Genomic DNA, 20,979 nt, shown 5'->3' on the forward strand with positions numbered 1-20,979 from the left:
CCCCAAAGACTGTTCAGTTAAAGACTGTGAATAGTGGTGGCAGAAGGGCCAGAATAATATTGGATAAATCTGTTGTCACGATTCCTGGGTACGCAAACCCTAGGTCTGCTTATTCTAAGACTGTTTTATCTAAGCCGGCTTCTTCACCTACCTGTCAGCCTGTTCCGGTTTCATCAGCCCAGGCCACTCTTAAAAATATTCATGCACCCAAACCTGCCAGTATCACTCACCCTGTCATTATTTCCACCTCTATCAGTTAGCCAACACCCACACCTGTGCCAGCGCCCAGGCTGAGGGCAGCTGTGACCCAGTCTGACCTCCCTAGAGGCTCGGAAGAGCTAGCCTCTCCACCTGTCAGTCTACCACTTCATCCACCTCCTGATCCAGCCTTTCACGCACTAGCACTATCCCTGGTCAGGCTAGCTGATCTGTTTCCGGCTCAAGCACCAGATTTACTAGCCCAGGTTTCTGCACCCGCTGGCCCTGCCTGCCTCCAGCCAGAGGCTCCCACGCTATTGCCTGCAACTGCTCCTCCGCCGGCTCCCACGGTGTCGTCTGCAGCTGCTGCTCCGCCGCAGCCTCCTCATACACGTTGGATTTGGCATCAGCGACCACCTTCCAGGCCGCTGACTGGACCTTGTCACCGGTGTGGTCAGCCTCCAGACCTGCTCAGCTGCCACCACTGCCTTCCACGTGGCCGGCCTCCAGACCTGCTCAGCTGCCACTACTTCCTTCCACGTGGCCGGCCTCCGGACCTACTCAGCTGCCACTACTGCCTTCCACGTGGCCGGCCTCCTGACCTACTCAGCTGCCGCCACTGCCTTCCATGTGGCCGGCCTCCAGACCTGCTCAGCTGCCACCAATGCCTTCCACGTGGTCGGCCTCCGGACCTGCTCATTCGCCTCAGCTGCTGGCCACACAGCCGCCCAGCAGAACTGTTTTGGCTCAGCTGTTGGCCACGTGGCCGCTCACCAAAACTGTGCCTGTTTGGACTCTGTCTGTAGTCCCAGCCTGCTTCAAAATGGCCACCATCATTCTGTGCCCAAATCCTCCACCATCTCATCACTGAACAACTGGCAACCGGTAGCCCTGACCCACATCACTGAATTGAATTGAAATGTAAGTCCTTCACCATAGGGAGAGGGCAACCAGTTATCTTTTGGGTCGAGTCAGGGTTACACTCTCAATGGTAGTGCTATAGAAGGACACCATCAGTTTCTGTGTGATATTATTCTTCCTGAGAATTCTCAGGAAGTACAGTTCTGTTTTGGACCTTCTTCAGTAGCTCAGAGGTATTTATACTCCAGGACAAGTTCTCCTCCATGTGGACTCCCAAAAAACGAAAGTCCGTCACCGTCTCCACACAGTCTCCCTTTATAGTTAGGGGTGAAAACTCTGTCTTTTTCTTTCTAAAGTCAATTATAAGTTCTTTGGTTTTTGAAGTACTGAGAACAAGATTGTTGATTTTGCACCAAGACACCAGTTGCATCATCATCATGAGCAAATGTTTCGAGAGGCTGTTCAGGGACTTCATCTGCTCTGCACTACCCGACTCACTGGACCCTCTACAGTTCGCATACTGCCACAACAGGTCCACTGATGATGCCATAGCCCTGACACTACATACTGCCCTGTCACACCTGGAGAAGAGAGACACGTATGTGAGAATGCTGTTTGTAGATTACAGCTCAGCATTCAATACCATCGTTCCCTCGAAGCTGGACAGGAAACTGCAGGATCTAGGACTGAGCAGCTCCCTCTGCAGCTGGATCCTTAACTTCCTGTCTGACAGACGCCAAGTGGTCAGACTGGGCAGCATCACCTCATCCCCCATCACACTGAACACTGGTGCTCCACAGGGGTGTGTACTGAGCCCTCTCCTGTACTCACTCTACACCTACGACTGCACAGCCACTAACAACTCCAACATCATTGTGAAGTTTGCGGACGACACTACAGTGGTGGGTCTTATCACCAACGGTGATGAGACGGCCTACAGGGAGGAGGTCAGCGCCCTGACCCACTGGTGTCAAGACAACCATCTCACCCTCAACGTCGCAAAGACAAAGGAGTTGATAGTGGACTTCCGGAGGTGCAGAGAAGTACACACCCCCATCACCATCAACGGCGCTGCTGTGGAGAGAGTGAGCAGCTTCCGGTTCCTTGGTGTACATCTGGCTGAGGATCTTACGTGGTCAGTACACACAAACAAAACAGTGAAGAAGGCGCAGCAGCGCCTCTTCTTTCTCAGGAGACTGAAAAGATTCGGCATGAGCCCCCGCATCCTCAGGACCTTCTATCACTGTGCCATTGAGAGCATCCTCACTGGATGCATCACCACCTGGTATGGCAACAGCACCGCCTACAACTGCAAAGCTCTCCAGCGAGTAGTGCGGTGCTCTGAACGGATAATTGGAGGTGAGCTTCCCTCCCTCCAGGACATCTACAGGAAGCGGTGCCTGAGGAAAGCGGGGAGGATCATCAAGGACTCCAGTCACCCCAGCCATAAACTGTTCAGACTGCTTCCATCAGGAAGGAGGTTCTGCAGCATCCGGTCCCGTACCAGCAGACTGAGAGACAGCTTTTTCCACCAGGCCATCAGACTGCTGAACACGTCATAGACACCTCACCTTCACTACTGGAACTTCAACATTATACACTCCATACTGTACATGTATGTCATTTCTTTTGCACAATATTCAACTGCTAACCTCCGTATATTGTATATTTTATTTTACATACATATATAAACACACAAACACATATATATATATACATATTTGGTATACAAATTCAGTAATGTGCATACGTTCTTATATTTGTACATATATTTATTCTTTTAATTCTCAGATTCCTGTTCTTATATTTAACTTTGTTTGTGTGTTATTGTATTTTGCACACCTCTGTTGCTTGTGAAGCTTGCACACAAGAATTTCACTCGCATGTGCTGTACCAGTACATGTGATGTGACAATAAAAGTGATTTGATTTTGATTTATTAATTCTTTTTTCTGAGCTGAGCACTAAATCAGATAAAAAGTCTGAGCCCAGGTGGACGATAGATGATAACAAATAAGACTGGTTTCCTTTTTACAGCTGGTGGACAAGGCTAAGCATTAGGCTTTCAAATGAATTAAAAGTCTGTCTGGGTCTTTGGTTGATTAATAGGCTGGTGTGAAAAATTGCTGCCACACCGCCCCCTCGGCCTGTGCTTCGAGATTTCTGGTAGTTAGAATGACTCGGGGGTGTTGATTCATTTAAACTAACATAATCATCCTGCTGCAACCAGGTTTCTGTAAGGCAGAGTAAATCAATTTGTTGATCAATTATTAAGTCATGTACTAACAGAGACTTGGAGGAGTAAATGACCCAGATTATTTGTTTATTTGATATTTTTCAAACAGTTAAATCCCTGAACGAATTATACCTTATAATATAGATTAGACTCTTATTTTGAAATTCGGAACGGGCAACTTCCGGGAAGGAAGATCGTACTGCTACTGCTTGCCGCAGAAAAGGTTAATGAGAAGGTTATCGTTTTCCATCCATCTTTAAATTAGCATCTAGCTGGAAGGCGAACAGGTATGTTTGTAGGGATGGGTACCGGTGTCCGGTGCCATGATGGCACCGGTTCTGACATAAACGGTAGTAACCAGACCGAAAAGCAGCGCACATTTCGGTGCTTTATTTCGGTGCTTTTTTTTCCTGAGCTGTGATACACTTCTAGCCAATCATTTTACGTTTCCGAGGATAGTAGGCGGGGCCAGGTACGTACGTTCTTTTAGAGCAGAGCTACAGATTAAAAATGTCCAAGGCGAAGCGGTCAAAAGTCTGGCTGTACTTCACAGCAAAATATGCAAACTCAGCAGCCTGCAACAAGTGCTTTAAGCTGATACTGTGATACTGTCAAAGGAGGTAACACCAAGAATCCGATTAAACAGCTGGCGACGCATAGCGTTTTTTTTAAAAGCCGAGAAATGCGCCGTATTTGATAGCTTGCTGCGAGACCTCACACCGTGCACGTCGGGTGGGTTGCCAGTTATCGGACCCGGAGCAACATCCCCCAAAAACCCGAAGAATAGAGTCCTGGCCCCTAGCCCTGCCAGTGTAGCAGAAATGATGACGGATGATGATGGCAGCAGCAGCCGTTCTTCTCTGCGTGAGTAGCTTAATGTTGTTCGTGTGTAATTTACGTTGAGTAGGCTAACCACGTTATTACATTAATGCATGTAAGGTGAACTAGCAAACATCATCATAGCTACATGCAGCTGTCTTCTTGTTTGATGGCAGATACTCCCTTCACCCTGGCCAAAAAGGCTAAAATGACCAAAGAAAAAGTGGAAAACAGTTAAACATGAGAGGTTTTGGACAAAGTTTGTGTTTTTTCCATTGTTTAAGCACTGCTTCCAGCCAAGAGTGATGCCATATATGCCCCATAGCTGCAGAAAAGGCTAACATTGTTATCTTTTTACAAAAAAACCAGCTGAACATGAGAGGTTTTTGGACCAATTTTGTGTTCTCCATTCTTTAAGCACCGGTTTGAGCACCGTTTGAGCACCGGCACCGTTTCAAAAGTACAGATTTGGCACCGGTATCGGATAAAACCTAAACGATACCCATCCCTATATGTTTGTGTGTTGTACTTGTTGTTTACATTTCGGACAATTTGTAAAAGTATTACTTGATCGTTAATAAGTTTATGAGTGATCTAGCAGGCTGATGCTAGCACGGAAACGTGGTTATATCAAGTGAATGTTTATTTTGTTTTATGTCATGATTACAGCTCTTACGATGTGCCTATGGTAACTTGTGAATAAATGGGTTGGAATACCCCACCATGGTCCATCCGTAATGATCATTGAGTGCATCGTCTGAATAAAGTCCGGCTGAAATGCTACAGAGAGACCTAATATTTAATAAATCACATTTCACTGTTTTACTCTTTGTTTCAGATGTGGATACTGTATTGTTCTTTCTTTGTGAATTGTTTATGTTTAAGTTGTTTGTTGCTGGTTTTTAGTTTGTTTTTTGTCTGTTTGGGAGCTGACACAGTCTCTATGGAGATGGGTTTTTGGGGGGGTAGCAGGAGGAGAGAAGCTGCAGAGAGGCGTGTAAGACTGCAACTCTGCTTCCTGGTCCCAACTCTGGATAGTCATATTTTGGGGGGTTTAATAAATTTGTCCATATTTCTAGAAATGAGAGCTGCTCCATCCAAAGTGGGATGGATGCCGTCTCTCCTAACAAGACCAGGTTTCCTCCAGAAGGTTTGCCAATTATCTATGAAGCCCACATCGTTTCTGGGACACCACTCAGACAGCCAGCAATTTAAGGAGAACATGCGGCTAAACATGTCACTCCTGGTCTGATTGGGGAGGGGACCAGAGAAAACTACAGAGTCCAACATTGTTTTGGCAAAGTTACACCGATTCAATATTTTTTAATACTATTTGTATGTTTATAGTGGTGCAGAACTGGGCATTTATTTTCCCAAATGTCTGCACTGAGTAGGAGATTGTACATGTGTATAGAAAAAAAAAGGATTCTACTTCATTCTATTAGGGTAGAGATCTGTTTTAGTGTGTGGGGCTGTGGCCTCAGGTTCATATTATTAAATGGTGATTATGAAACAGTGCATTTCAGATAATTTTACAGAGTAACATGAAAGTAACGTAACAAGTAGACCAACGAATGTCTTTCTTCTGGGTGTAATTAAGTAACATACTGCAATACTTTAAAGAAAATTGCTCTGTGTAATATGTGTAATAATTACTTTGTTGAGTAACGACACCAACACTGATCACAACAAAGAGGGAAGCACCTCTAACATGCACAAACATGTGACCCGCAGCATGCAGTGAATGTGCATGAGTGTAATTTCTTTGATGTGCTGATTATTGATGGTGGTGACTCTCAAAGTGGAGCCAGTGAGAACTGATAAGGGAAGGAATTGAATTGATAAGTGATATCAATAATAGAACTGAAACTGCTAAATTCTTATCAATTCGAATCCCTAGTCAAGATTGAATTTAAAGTTTTCAATTCACTCAGCCTTACAGACACTCAAGAACCAGCGCTCCTTTACACTGAAAGTTAAGGTAGCTCAGGCACCTGATCAAGACATGTTTAAGTTGCCTCTCAGTGGAGGTTTAGTGGGTTGGGTGTCCAGCTGGGTGAAGACTGTGGGTTCCACCAAAAAAGGGACACATTAGAGGACACAGGAATACTTGGTGCCCCGATGAGGTTTACATACATGTAAGCGGATGAAAGGATGATAGATGAAGTTTCTATGTTTTTGTTGTCACCTTTGCAGTCCTGGTTTAAGGCGTTGCCATGGTAGCCAGATTTGCAGTGTTGGCAGTGCAGGCCAATTGTGTTGTGAAGGCAGTGTAGACACTCTCCTGTTGTGCTGTTACATGAGTTGGGATCATCAGGGTCGATGTTGTTGTTGCAGGGACACTCTTTACAGACTGCACCTGGCAATGTCAGATCACCATAGAAACCAGGGCTGCAGCTGTCACAGCTTACACCTAAAAGGGAAATGGAGAGTGATATATTTTATTTGTCTTTCCAAAAATCTGCTGATAAACACTGACTCTTAGCATCGCTGCTGTGTGTCTGTCTGGTTGCCTCTTTTATGTAAAGAAGGTAAAAGTAAGTAATGCAAACATACTAGCTCTTACCTGTGTGCCCCTCCTGGCACTTACAGATGAGCCTGAGGGACTGTGGGTCATGCTGGCAGGAAGTGGCGAAGAATCGTCCACTGCTCAGAACATCTGGACACAAACATGGCTGACAGGCCTGTCTGGAGCTTGGGTCACCATAGTAACCCTCAACACACCTGCATCAAAATAGGTTTATCATGATTACCTGAACAAGTACCGACCCTCAGCAGTAAGTACTGGCACACTTATTTCCTGAGTAAATCTAATTTAAATAAATTTACTCAGAGACGTAGCAAAGACATTTTCAGAGGGAAATTTTCAGCTGAAAAAAACCCAGCTGAGTTACAGTAAACAAAGGTTCCTTTTTTGAAATTGCATCTACTTGCAGATAAAAGCGTCATAGCTGAAAACTGAAAACCCAGCCCTTTGTCTAATTCTTTCTGTTCTTCATCATTATAGAGTATAGTATGTACTACATCTCTGACTCAAGGAGAGGGCCTAAGGGTACATCTGTCACCATCTTACAATGCTGTGATTGCAGCCATTCCCCAACTCTCTGTGAATGGTACTCATTGCCATTGATCATGACAATTTGCATATTAATGATTAAGGACCTGACCTCACAGTCAGTGAGTTGTATCAGGTGGCGGGGGAGGACGCTGGACAGACCTGGTGCACCTAAACGCATAGTGAGGGTGTGCTGGGAACGTCTAGCAGAGATCTTCAATGCACACCTCCGGCAGAGCTTCAACAGCATTCCGAGGGAGACTGGGGACATTGAGTCCGAATGGACCATGTTCAGCGTCTCCATTGCCGAAGCTGCTGCATTGAGCTGCGGCCGCAAGGTGGTTGGTGCCTGCCGTGGTGGTAATCCCCGAACCAAATGGTGGACACCAGAGGTGAAGGGAGCCACCAGGCTGAAGAAGGAGTCCTATCGGGCTTGGTTAGCCTGTGGGACTCCGGAGGCAGCCGACAGGTATCGACAGGCCAAGCGGAATGCGGCTCGGGCAGTGGCTGAAGCAAAAACTCGGGTGTGGGAGGAGTTCGGAGAGGCCATGGAAAAAGACTTTCGGACTGCCTCGAAGAGATTCTGGCAAACCGTCAGACGTCTCAGGAGGGGAAAGCGGTGCTCTACCTGCACTGTGTATAGTGCTGGCGGAGCGCTGCTGACGTCGACTGAGAAAATTGTCAGGCGGTGGAAGGAATACTTCGAGGACCTCCTTAATCCCACTGACACGTCTTCCGAGGAGGAAGCAGAGTCTGGGGATGAGGGGAATGACCCGCCAATTTCCGGGGGCGAGGTCACTGAGGCAGTTAAACAACTCCTTGGTGGCAGAGCCCCTGGTGTTGATGAGGTCCGCCCCGAGTTCCTGAAGGCTCTGGACGTTGTAGGGCTGTCCTGGTTGACACGCCTCTGCAATGTTGCGTGGAGATCAGGGGCAGTACCTGTGGACTGGCAGACCGGGGTGGTGGTCCCCATCTTTAAGAAAGGGGACCGGAGGGTGTGTTCCAACTACAGGGGGATCACACTCCTCAGCCTCCCTGGGAAAGTCTATGCCAGGGTGCTGGAAAGGAGAGTTCGTCCGTTAGTCGAACCTCGGATACAGGAGGAACAATGCGGTTTTCGTCCTGGTCGCGGAACACTGGACCAGCTCTTTATCCTCTCCAGGATACTTGAGGGTGCATGGGAGTTTGCCCAACCAGTCTACATGTGTTTTGTGGACTTGGAGAAGGCATTCGACCGTGTCCCTCGGGGTGTCCTGTGGGAGGTGTTGCGGGAATATGGGGTGTCTGGCCCATTGCTACGGGCCATTCGATCCCTATACAACCGTTGCAAGAGCTTGGTTCGCATTGCCGGCAATAAGTCGGACTCGTTCCCGGTGGGTGATGGGCTTCGCCAGGGCTGCCCTTTGTCTCCGGTTCTGTTCATAATTTTTATGGACAGGATTTCTAGGCGCAGCCAAGTGGCGGAGGGCTTTCGCTTTGGTGGCCTCAGAATCTCATCTCTGATTTTTGCGGATGATGTGGTTCTGTTGGCTTCATCGGGTGAGGGCCTCCAGCTCGCACTGGAACGGTTCGCAGCCGAGTGTGAAGCAGCGGGAATGAGGATCAGCACCTCCAAATCTGAGGCCATGGTTCTCAGCCGGAAAAGGGTGGAGTGCCCACTCCGGGTCGGGGATGAGTTCCTGCCCCAAGTGGAGGAGTTCAAGTATCTCGGGGTCTTGTTCGCGAGTGATGGGAGAAGGGAGCCGGAGATCGACAGACGGATTGGGGCTGCAGCTGCAGTAATGCGGACGCTGCACCGGTCCGTCGTGGTGAAGAGGGAGCTGAGTGTAAAAGCGAAGCTCTCAATTTACCGGTCGATCTACGTCCCTACCCTCACCTATGGCCACGAGCTGTGGGTAGTGACCGAAAGAACGAGATCGCGGATACAAGCGGCAGAAATGAGCTTCCTCCGAAGGGTGGCTGGCCTCTCCCTTAGAGATAGGGTGAGAAGTTCGGCCATCCGGGAGGGGCTCAGAGTAGAGCAGCTGCTGCTCCACATCGAAAGGAGCCAGCTGAGGTGGTTCGGGCATCTGACAAGGATGCCCCCTGGGCGCCTCCTGGGTGAGGTGTTCCAGGCATGTCCCACCGGGAGGAGGCCCCGGGGCAGACCCAGGACACGCTGGAGAGATTATATCTCTCGGCTGGCCTGGGAACGCCTTGGTATTCCCCCGGATAAGCTGGAGGAGGTGGCTGGGGAGAGGGAGGTCTGGGCCTCTTTGCTTAGGCTGCTGCCCCCGCGACCCGGCCCGGACAAAGCGGATGAAGATGGATGGATGGATGGACCTCACAGTCCATTGTTTGTCAGTGACTAACCTTTCACAGCTGGGTCCAGTAGTGTGCTCCCTGCAGTTCAGACAGTCTCCGGTAAATCCATCACACACCTCTGATAGCCCATTACATTCACACGATCGACATGAAGGGAATCTCCAGAATCCCATCTGACAGCGTTTGCAGCGCTGACCCGTAATCTCTGAACGGCATGCACACTGACCGCTGACCTGATCGCACAGCTCTGACACAGAGCCATGGGGGTCACAATCACATCCTGCAAAAAGGTGAGAATTCATTGTGAATCAACTGTCAGATGCTCAGAGAGAAAACGAAAGGCAGTGTTTCCCCTCTGGTTTGGGTTTCTTACGTTTGCAACCTTCAGGTCCAAAGCCAAACGTCATTGGGGCACAGGCATCGCAGCAACGACCAATCACATTGGCCTTACAGTCACAAAATCCACCCAGTTTACTGCAGAATGGTTCAGTAGAGCCAATAACATTACACCTGCATACTGAGCACAGGTAAAACGCAGATATAGAAATATGAAACACTCATCTTTTCCATTGTCTCAGTCCTGGATCATCTCAGTCCAACTACTTACGGACAGCTCCATTGTGGATTTGTGCTGAAAGGCTCACGATGAGTCCCTCGCAGACTTCAGGTAGCGACTCCTGAGGGCCAGGCTTGACAGCCAATCCAGTACAGGGAAACTGGTGAAAAGTGTCGAGGTCGCTCTGAGAGCAGAAATTTTGGACTGACCTGATTCTATTAAAAAGAATAATCTGAAAAAAGGGGGGCATGATTAAACATGTAGAAATCACCTCATATAGACACATCCCATCATTTAATTTTGAAGAGAAAAATTGAAAATTGAAACCATGCAATCTTCCCAAATTTATTTTTGCACAGAGAGTGCACTTGTATTACTCAGCTATGATTGGACAGTTACTGTTAGTAGGAGGATTTCAGGGAATATGTCAATCACTTTATCTGAATAGATGGAGACCTCCTTACCGAGTCAATTAGGATGTGTGAACTATCAGATCTGGGCTGTTTGTAAAAGGTGACATCCACAAAATATTGACCTCCAGCATTTAGACAGAGCAAAGAGTCCAGAATACCTCGTCTGGAAAAACAAACAGAAAAAACAAACAAAAACTGCTGCTACTGAGACACAATCTCTGACACAAGTACACTATTAAAGCTTCAGAGAACCTTGGAGCTCACATAAATAAAAACGTGTAAGAATGTCTCTGTACATGAAACCAGGAGTACAAAGGCACAACATTTGGCTCATGTGCGTTAGCTGTAGCTGCTGGTTGTCTGCTGTCGTTTTATAGATGTTCTGTTGAGAGTCCTCTCTCAGTACATCCTGGTATGGTTCACAAGCTGCACTAGGACTGACAACAAAGTGCTGCAAAGTTTATTAAATCATCACACACATGCAGCTACGCCCTGTCACTGATATACACACAGAGCCTGCTGCCTCAGCCACAAACATGATGTCACCACAGACCACCTGATCATGGCCTCTATTAACAACTCACACAGAGACTGTCCAATATCCTGTACAATTTGCTAGTTTCAAAGAACCTGCTTAATTTCACATCTGAATAGTGTTGTGGCAGATTTCTTTTCTCATGTATTAATCACATATTTAATCATATCACATTAGTTATAGTAATATCACTTTCTCACTTTACTATAGTAAGAGCACTCCTGTCCATAGTTTACATGCATGTGGAACGTTAACACAGTGAGGCCGTTAAACAGATAGTGGGACTCCTGCTTATCAGGGATGTAAATCCTTAGGTGACGGCCAAGCAGAAAACAAGGTCATAATTCTCTCTGAGGGACGAGGTATTGCTCCATGTGAGAGGGGCCAACATGTAAGAGTTTGTGGATGTTCTTTGTCTGTGTCTCTGTATATATGATGTAAGGGCGGTGGCCACAATTCAGAGATGGTCCTGGTGTTTCACTGGGATGCTCTCTCCATATTGCAATGTGTTTATTAAACCCACTTCAAATCAAGCTCACTGGGTGTTTTGCAGGTAATTGTTAAATTTTCCATAACAATTTGGCGTTGTCAGGCAGGATTCCTCCGGTGAGTTTCGCTGAACTACGGGCACACAGTGACTGGCCATCCTGAGGTAAACTTGCCTCAGTCCCACCGTTCCTTTGTTTTCAAAAAAAGGGGGAACCGCAAGGTGTGCTTCAACGACTCACACATGCAGGAATTTTTTAATGAACCAAGAGACGGACTGCAAATGATTTACAACGGTGAGCTGCTTTGATTTGGGCAGGGTTTTTAACCAGACAGATGGGAAAAGCCTTGGTTACTTATTACTGCAACAAGTAGATGCAGGGTCCTAGAAACTCAACGAATTTGGGTATCCTAGTGTGAGAAATTGCACCTTGTTGTGGTAGTAAGTGCAGGATCTTAGAATCTCAATAATTTGAGTGTTCTAGTGTATGGCAGTTTAGCACTTTTGCACCAGTGAAAAAAGGCAGAAAGGCCTTGTTCGTACAAAGGAAGATGGGCTCAGAAAAATGGCTACTGGAGCAGTGGGAGGCATTCCTCTACGTGGTCTGGTTGAAAACTCCAAGTGTGTGGAAGATGGTTGTGTGATTGAAAGATATGTTGACAGGGATAAGAGTTTTTTGTTGTTGCTGTTGTTGGGTTTTCTGTTTATTTGTTTTAGATGGACCACTGGGAGGGAAACCTCAGAAATACGACGCCTGATTTCAGGACTGTTGTGGGAAGGACTCTGTTCTTAGTTTATGGTGTTTAACACTTTTGCATCGGAAGGAAAAGGCCAGACGGTGAACGCGCTTGTCCACAAAGTTGAGCCCAGCAGTACGGCCAGTGAGGCTGTAGGAGGCATCCCTTCAGGTGGTCTGGACATATCCAGGTTTTAATTGTATGATTTTTTTTCTTTCAGAAATATGGGAAAGAATACATGGAGTATGAAGTGTGTAGAAACTGAGGAATGCAGTAAAGAGAAGTGTGTGTGTGTGAGGAGTGCTGTGGGTGTGTGTATAACAGAGTATAAAAGAGATGTGTTAAAATGTGGATAGAAGAATAAGAGAGGGAAAGTGTTAATGAGCAGTGATGAAAATGATATTAAATAAATGTTTTAGTGTGTTAGTACAGGTTGCTACGGAACTGGATCAGCGCCTGTCAACTTAGTGGGTTAATAGCTGATATGCAAATTAGTTGATTGTTACTAGATCAGGGAAAGATGACTGGGTTATAAAACAAGTGAATAAGATGTAGCAGAGGGTTGACATGAGTTTCCTGTTTCTGATGTATGGGTGAAAGTTGCACCCAGATACACATCACTGAATACATAAAAACAAACTTGTTTTGTGAAATACATGATGACATGTTACACGTTTACTTTTGGAGGGGGAGAAAAGGAGAAAAGCTAAATGAAATGATTTGGTCTGTGAAAATGACAAATGAGTGCAAAAGCACAGACCTGGGGAAGAAATTCACATTCCAGTGATAAAACATTGATATGAAGTGTTTAGGAAGCGTTTAATGGTGAACATTAGTGTTGTGTGAACTGTGCAGCTGCTAATAAAAAAAGAGGGAGATTTCTCTGTGTATTTAGCAGGTGGAACTATGTTTGTGTCATGTTTCGGCTGTGTGGCAGGCAGGAGAGGACCCAAACGCAAACTCACGGGGACAGAACTTGAACTCAAAAGCACAGCTTTAATTGCTGGAAAAATAGAACACAGGCAATACAAAACTAAACTGGGTAAGCTAATCATAAAGTATACCAGGAGACACGGGGAGAATCACACACAGCATGAGGGAGACTACGACACTGACAAAGAGAAACACAGGGCTTAAATACACAGAGGGATAACGAGGGAATGAGACACAGAAGGAGAGCACAGCTGGGAGTAATCAGGCTGGACGAGACAAGGGGAGCAAAACTAGAAACACTCACATGAGACATGGACCTCCAAAGTAAAACAGGAAACACACTGACTGAACTCTAAACATGCAAACTTAACAGCAACTGAGAAGAAAGAATCGTGACATGTTTGTTGGCCCCAGACTTTCCAGACTTTGATATTCTGGAGCACTTGTGGGCAACCAGTAAATATGATGTGGGGAAAATGAACAACGGTAGTGACTCTTAAGTCTGATTTTAGACCATGTAAGCATCAGTTATTAATTAAAGTAAAGCCAGGAGCAGTGACTGCATAGCAGGTTCTAATCCCTACAGCATGTTGTTTCACCTGAAGGCAAAACGTTTCCTGTGATTTTTCTGGCAGATTTTGGGGTTTTGTTTTAGTACCAGGCTGATTCTGCCAGTTAGGTTTGGGTTGTTTTCTTTTTCTTTTTGCACGTACAAATGTCCGGAACTGGGCCCAATAAGGGTTTATTTTTGTAACAGTGCACTTAGGAAAAAACCTGCCAGGTATCACGTGTGATATTTTGTGTGTTGATGATTTAATAATCAGCTCTCTTTAAGCAGGCAGCAAGATTGGAAGTAAAAGTGCTATAAAATACTTTACTGAGAGCAAATACAAAGTGAGATTCTCCAGATTACAATGGCTTAGGAGAAATACACCTACCTAGGACCATATTAGATGGCAAGTCCTGTGTTTAAAAGGATTGTAGCGATTCAATTCATTTCAAAAGCAAAAAGAATTGTTTTTATTTTTGGAATGACTTAATATTGCTGCCAGTGGATACTTAAATTCGTGCGCGGTTTTCCACTATCAGCAATGATTTGTACGAATGTATATGACTGGATGAATGCATGTGATTGAGATGAATGCATATGACTGGACTGTGGCTGGACTGATGATGTGGACTAAGTGTGACTGACTTGTCACTTAGTCACTTAGTCACTTCTAATGCCTAATCCACCCCAAACAGTGAAAAAAAGGGTGGATGTATGTGGGGGGTTTGTTTTCTTGTTTTTGCAGGAGCAGGAGGATGGCAGAGACCAGAGGAGGTGGAGACCTGTGGGTTCACATGAATGTGTGTGGAACCTGCAGACTTAATCCTTTACATAGCACTTTTCTGTGTTACTGATTTTTGTGTGAAGGAAACTGTGGTTTTACTGGCTGCTTGTTGGTTATGGTACCACATTGTAGTGTTGGGAAATGTTAAATGTTACAGTGGGAAAATGTGTATTCAGTGTGAAACACATACTGTGTTAAGATCAGTATCACTCCTTTCGCAGAAAAGGAGGGTTGACCACATGATTTACAGCAGCACCTCTGGAATCTGTTAATCTAGGCCCGACCTGCGAGGACACACCACCGGCTAATGTTTTTTTTCCTCTCTAAGGGTTTTGGCATCACACAGGCAGACATAAGTGAAATGAAGCAGGTTTTGCAGTTATTACAGAACATCTTAGTGTGGGGCTCATTATCATATCTTTATTCATTTTAAGGTGTTGAGCCCACAGTGTTTAAAACAAGTGAGTGACATTACTTAAGAAAGGTCACTGGCTACAGTAGTTTTGAATAAACACATTTGGCAAATTATGGCAACAGTAGTGTTTTTAATGATTTGGGGAAATAAACTGCGCAAGGCACACTTGTGTCTGTGGTGTGGGATGCCTTATTACTCTTATCACCTACAGTTGTTTGCAAGTGTGAAATTTGTATTTACTCACTGATTTTGGTTTCTGGGTAATTGTGGTGTGGATGCAGGCTGCAGGCAGAGCCAAGAATTAGACCTACTTAACATGACATTAATACAAATTTTCTCTAACACAGGGTTTACAGTGCTGGAGCAAAATTACTCAGGAGGAGAAGCCCTGATGTTGTCTGAGAAATGATCTAACTACCCTTTTGTGTTGTTATTCTCCTAGTTCTGATGAGTTGACTCATGGGAGAGACCATGTATCAAAAGGAGGGATTCCAGGTTTAACATGAAACAATGTTCTCTATGTTTTTTATGAGTTTTTTCATGATAATTTTTCCATGGCTTTTTGTGGGATTAACAGTTCATTTATAGGTATGAAACCTCTACATGGGGCACAGACATGTTCAGATAAGGGTAGGGCTGTGCAATATGACCAAAATCTCATATCCTGATATAAGACATCTATCGTCCCAATAACAATATAAATCACAAGAATTTAATATTTTTTGTATATTCTATGAATCTCGGGCAGCTTGACTTGCGTGATGTACCTGGAGTCGAGTGTTTTAACCGATGCATGAAACGATACATTTTTAGACACAAGTTGTAATTGCCGCCGTTTTCTTTGTGAGTATTTATTACCCATCGTGCTGCGGGGAAAAGCCTGTTGTAACGTTGAGTCTTTTAGCACCTGATGGCTCTTTTTATACTCTGCATACTCTTTCACGTGATTGAGTTTATCTTGAAAAGTCTCAAAAGGATCTTGAACTTTATTGTGAAAGGTTAATGTGGAAACTAAACCAGCGAACACGCAATGGTTTTGCCGTCGTTGTTGCTAATGACAACGCATAAAAGCAGGCGCTTGTCCGTCCGTAGTGTAGTTATATTAAATATAAGAGAAAGAGAGAAATTTAAGAAATTAATATAGTCACTACAGCCACCATCAAAACAACGAAAAAATATTGAAACAGTTTATTTTGCAACACCACGAAACAAACAATAGCGTAAAATGAAACAATAGACGTTTTTATATCGTCATTCGATATATATCGTTGTGTCGAACAGCCCTAGATAAGGGTTTGATAACCTATAAGTAAACTTCACTGAACTGAAAGGAAAATGTGGTTTGATGATGGTTGACATGTTTTCCAAATGGTTAGAAGGTTTTCCTCCTAGCAAGGAGATACAGGTGCAGTAGCCAGAATATTGCTGGAAGAAATCATCCCAAGGGTGGAATCTCCAGAATGAGATTGAGACTGGGTGCTGATCAGAAGTCTTCAGAGACCCAGCGAGAAGCAGGGATCATTCATAGCACAGCTGACAGCCCAGGCAGTGGTTGAGATCAAAGGTCGTGCGGTTTGGGGCCCTACTAGTCATCATGAGAAGATTCCAGAACCACAGAAATAACCATAAAGGTTAAAGATTTCTGCATTAGACACTGAGGAAGACAACAGGGTGTCAGATGATCTCTGCCCTTTTAACCTACAGCTACATTGGAACGAGAGAGTGAGGGGTGAAAAGAGCACCCTCCTCCAACAAGGGTGTGCCAAGCTCCAACTCAGCGACTGCAGAGCAGACCCTGTGTCACCCAAGAGCAATCAGTGAATGAATGCAGATGACAACTGATTAAACAATCAGGCTGTTATGCCTGAAGTAGTTGTAGTTGTGTTTTTGAGTTAAGGTGGTCGTTGGTGTATAGTAATCTTACTAGTAAGGATATGATTTAATTACATATTTAATCATATCACATCAGAAATCTGCCACAACACTATTCAGATGTGAAATTACAACAATAGTCATGTGACATTCATGGATGTAATAGATGCCCTGTTTTTTGATTCTCACCTGGAGTTTCCAGGTAGAATCACAGTTTTACTTCCTGTTGGATTGCTGCTGCAGCCACCATCGCCTGGTGACACTTTGCCGATACTGACTATAGCCATCCAATCAGATGCAGACTAGAGAAAATAAGAAAATTGACATGAGTTACAGAAAGTCAATTCCGTCAATTTTATTAAACATGTACATTTACATGAAGTTTACCATTCAAAATCGCCTCACCTCTGGTTCATAGGAAATCGCCAGCTGGTAATCAGTCGAAGATGGGAGGTTGTCCACAGTAAATCTAAGCCCCACCCCCTCGAACACTCTGACCAATCCTAGGCCAGTCCAGGTTACTGGCTGGTGAGATGCCCTTTGACGGGGAATAATTTGCAGGGTGTAACCAGGGACCAGAGGTATGCTGGTTTGCTGCTGGATGGAAATAAACAACAGATGCACTGAGGAAAGAGGACGATCTGATTAGCTGAAACATGAGTTGAGCTGTTTCCAAATTCAGGGGCTGCATCCTTTGGAGACCACATTTGTGGGATGACTATATCACAGCACACCAAAGGCTGCTCCAAATGCGGCCCACTAATGCGTCCTCCTTTTCCCCGGATTTGAAGAGGGTCCGGTGTATCCTTTGTGTCCCAGAGAAGCCCAGACCTCTCTCCCCAGCTATCTCCTCCAGCTTATCTGGGGGAACAGCAAGGCATTCCTAAGTCAGCCAAGAGATATAATCTCTCCAGCGTGTCCTGGGTCTGCCCCCAAGCTTCCTCCTGATGGAACATCACCCAGGAGGCGCCCAGGAGGCATTCTTGTCTGATGCTTGAACCATCTAGGCTGGCTCCTTTCGATGTGGAAGAGCAGCCTCCCTACTCTGAGCCCCTGCCAGATGGCTGAACCTCTCTAAGGGAGAGGCCAGCCACCCTTCGGAGGATGCCCACTTGTTCATCACTTGTGAACAAGACCACAGGATAGTTAAACTCCTCCACTTGGGGAAGGAACTCGTCCCTGACCTGGAGTGGGCACCCCAACCCTTTGGGCTGAGGACCATGGCCTCAGACTTGGAGGTGCTGATTTTCATTACCACCACTTCACACTCAGCTGTGAATCATTCCAGTGTGAGCTGGAGACCATCACCTGATGAAGCCAACAGAACCACATCATCCGCGAAAAGCAGACATGAGATTCTGAGACCATCAGGTGAAAGCCTTATGCCCCTTGGCTAAACCTAGAAACTTTGTCCATAAAAATTTTGAACAGAATCTGTGACAAAGGGCAGCCCTAGCGGAGTCCATCACCCACTGGGAATGAGTCCCACTAATTACCCGGTCGAATGCCCACAGCCAAAACACTGGCTGGGCAAACTCCCATGCACCCTCATGTATCCTTGAGAGGATAAAGACCTGGTCCAGTTTTCCACGACTAGGACGAAAACCGCATTGTTCCTCCTTTATCTGGTTTGACTGAAGGAAGGACAGACTGAATACTTTCCAACACCCTGGCATATACATTCCCACAGACCTTGGTAGGTCGTCCCGCTCCCCAGACTCTGCTTACTTCACAGAAGACATGCCAGTGGGATTGAGGAGGTCCCCAAAGTATTCCTTCCACCGCCCGACAATTTTCTCAGTCGACATCAGCAGCACTCCACCTGCACTATACACAGTGCAGGTAGAGCACTGCTTTTCACTCCTGAGCCGGCTGAGCCGCGTTCCGCTTGGCTTGTCAGTACATATTAGACAATTTTCGGATCAGCAAAAAAAGAAAAAAGACAAAAATGTAACATTTACTTATTAACTTATTGAAGTATTTTTTGCCTGTTAAAAACATTCAACTCAGGACTCATTCCACATAATCATTAAAAAAAAATGGTTTAATATAGGGCAGTATAGGGCTTTGTATCTACCACTGAATTAAATTTTATTTATAGAGTGCCAAATCACAACAACAGTCCCCTCAAGGCACTTTATATTGTTAGGTAGACCCTACAATAATACATACAGCTCATTATATCGCACTCCGCTGTTATATAATGAGCTGTCACGGTCACATAGCTTTCCGTTGCCCTGGAGGTCCACCCGTTTGTAGTTGGGCAACAGAAGATGCCTGGGACAGTTCAGCCATAACTTTAAACTTTTCCTGCTCATACATGCTTGGAATGATCTTGCCACTAAAGTGGACGTGCAATGGGATATCATAGCGTGGCTCAAGCACGTTCATCATAGTTTAACCCCCTTGTTTTGCACAACGGAATATGACCTCCAGTCTGCAGCTAAACATCCCAATAGCTTTTGTAATAGCTTTAGCCCGATCGGACTGGGCAGCAAACGGCTGCTTAAATACAGAAAACTCCTCTGCTCTTCCACCTGGACCACTAGCGCTGGCCATAACTATCGCTTGACAGACGCACCATACACATAATTTTTTTCCTTCTTTTTCGAATCTTCGGATCACGTGGGTGCCAAACTGTGGAGTGGGATCGGTTCGGATTACGGATCAACCGTGATCCGTTGCACCACTAGTGCATATCAGCTGCCTCTGAAGTCCCACAGGCGAACCAAGGACTCCTTCAATAGGACTCCTTCTTCAGCCGGGTGGCTCCCTTCACCCTTCACCAAGAGTCACAAGGGGAAAACACATAAGGAACAACGTAACAGAGCAACCCAGGAAGCATGGCCTAAATAAGGAACAAAATACAAAAATACATGAAAACTAAGAATACTGGGCCAACATGGCCCAGGACCATGACAAACCCTGCTTCATCTGTGTTTCCCTGCTGTCTACCATCGTCTGCCTCTGCTCGCCGATCCTTCATGTTCGTGTTCTGGTTTCTGCGCTGTAGTTCAGTTGTTTTCCAGTATAGTTTAGTTTGTCTTCGTTTGCCATTCTTCCTTTGCCATTTATTCAATAAACCACCTTCACACCCTCACGACTGCCTGCGCTTGAATCCTCCTTCATTTCTTCCACACGGCTCTTCTCACTCGCCGTGACAGTACGGACCAGCCAGATATGGATCCAGCGGCAGTCACCCCACCTAGGGAGCTTCAGGAGGCCGTTATCGACTCTGCTTCTAAATTAATTTACCAGTTGTTAGAGCATGAGGGAGAAGCCTCTCTTTATTCTGTGGAAGCCAGCCTACAACACCTTATTTCCTGTTATCATTGGCTATTGGACTCTCTGCATCCGCTCGTGCAGAATTTTGTTCTCCACGAGCTTCACCTACACCCCCCTGCTACTACCGCTCGCCTGCTCGCTTCACCGGAGGACGTGCCGTCCGAACCGCCGGATGAGGGATTACCCGGCCTGTCGGAGCCGTCTCCAAGAAAGAAGCGACGTTTGCGCCGTCGGCGTGGCACCCCACAGCCGGATGTCGGGACATGTAAACATTCGGCTGTGGTGAGTGAAAGGGACACTTTTTCTGCTGCGTCAGACTTTGTGACTGTGTTTTCTGGAGCTATTTTTTGTGTGTCTTTTGAAGATAACAATAATTTTTCTGCCTCACCCATGGCCACTGCTTCAAAGACTGTTTCTTCTGAGCCCACGCTCTGTGTTAATGACTGTTTCCATTCTGTTTCCAAGCCTGGTATTATGAATTTAGACAATGAAAATGTTTGGGACCCTTTTTCACCTGCACTGATTCATTCAGGGGAAGTTGTAAACCTCACCGAAACAGTTTTTCCTGATCATGTTATCCCATCCACACCTTCACCACAAGTTAATGTGGGGCCTGTAACACAGTTAGCAGTACAGTTGTCAGTTCAGCCAGCAGCCCAGCTGCCCTCAGTTCAGCCAGCCACTCCACCACCTGTTACAACTTTGCTACCTGTAGCTCAGTTGCCACCAGTTCAGCAGCCTACCCACTCACTCATTCAGCCACCATCCTCACTGTCTCATTCTAAGCAGGGAACACACTTCATCACAACATCTGCTGGTTCTCTTAAGCTGGCCATGTCAGAGACAGTTGCTCCCTCTAGGGCCTCCCCAGAGGCTGGGTGTCAGTCACCAGCCAACTCTGGACCCCTAGAGGTCAAGACGCCAGCGCCAGCAGCCTCAC

General features: G+C 45.9%; 1 protein-coding gene across 1 annotated transcript in view; it reads right to left on the bottom strand.

Annotated features, from left to right (window-relative positions):
• The window catches only part of LOC102303758 (laminin subunit beta-4), a gene marked incomplete at its 5' end in the record, with an annotated part of 25,799 nt that extends 8,448 nt beyond the window's left edge, over nt 1–17,351 (bottom strand). Inside the window, 8 exon segments of the mRNA XM_042215953.1 lie at nt 6,302–6,526; nt 6,680–6,837; nt 9,521–9,752; nt 9,846–9,989; nt 10,080–10,260; nt 10,493–10,604; nt 16,944–17,056; nt 17,160–17,351. Coding sequence (XP_042071887.1) covers nt 6,302–6,526; nt 6,680–6,837; nt 9,521–9,752; nt 9,846–9,989; nt 10,080–10,260; nt 10,493–10,604; nt 16,944–17,056; nt 17,160–17,351 — 1,357 coding nt within the window.
• Between the last annotated feature and the right edge of the window lie 3,628 nt (nt 17,352–20,979).

This window comes from Haplochromis burtoni, unplaced genomic scaffold (genome assembly GCF_018398535.1).
Source record: "Haplochromis burtoni strain Fernald_Lab_line unplaced genomic scaffold, NCSU_Asbu1 Contig_881, whole genome shotgun sequence".
In the NCBI taxonomy this organism is placed as follows: domain Eukaryota; kingdom Metazoa; phylum Chordata; class Actinopteri; order Cichliformes; family Cichlidae; genus Haplochromis; species Haplochromis burtoni.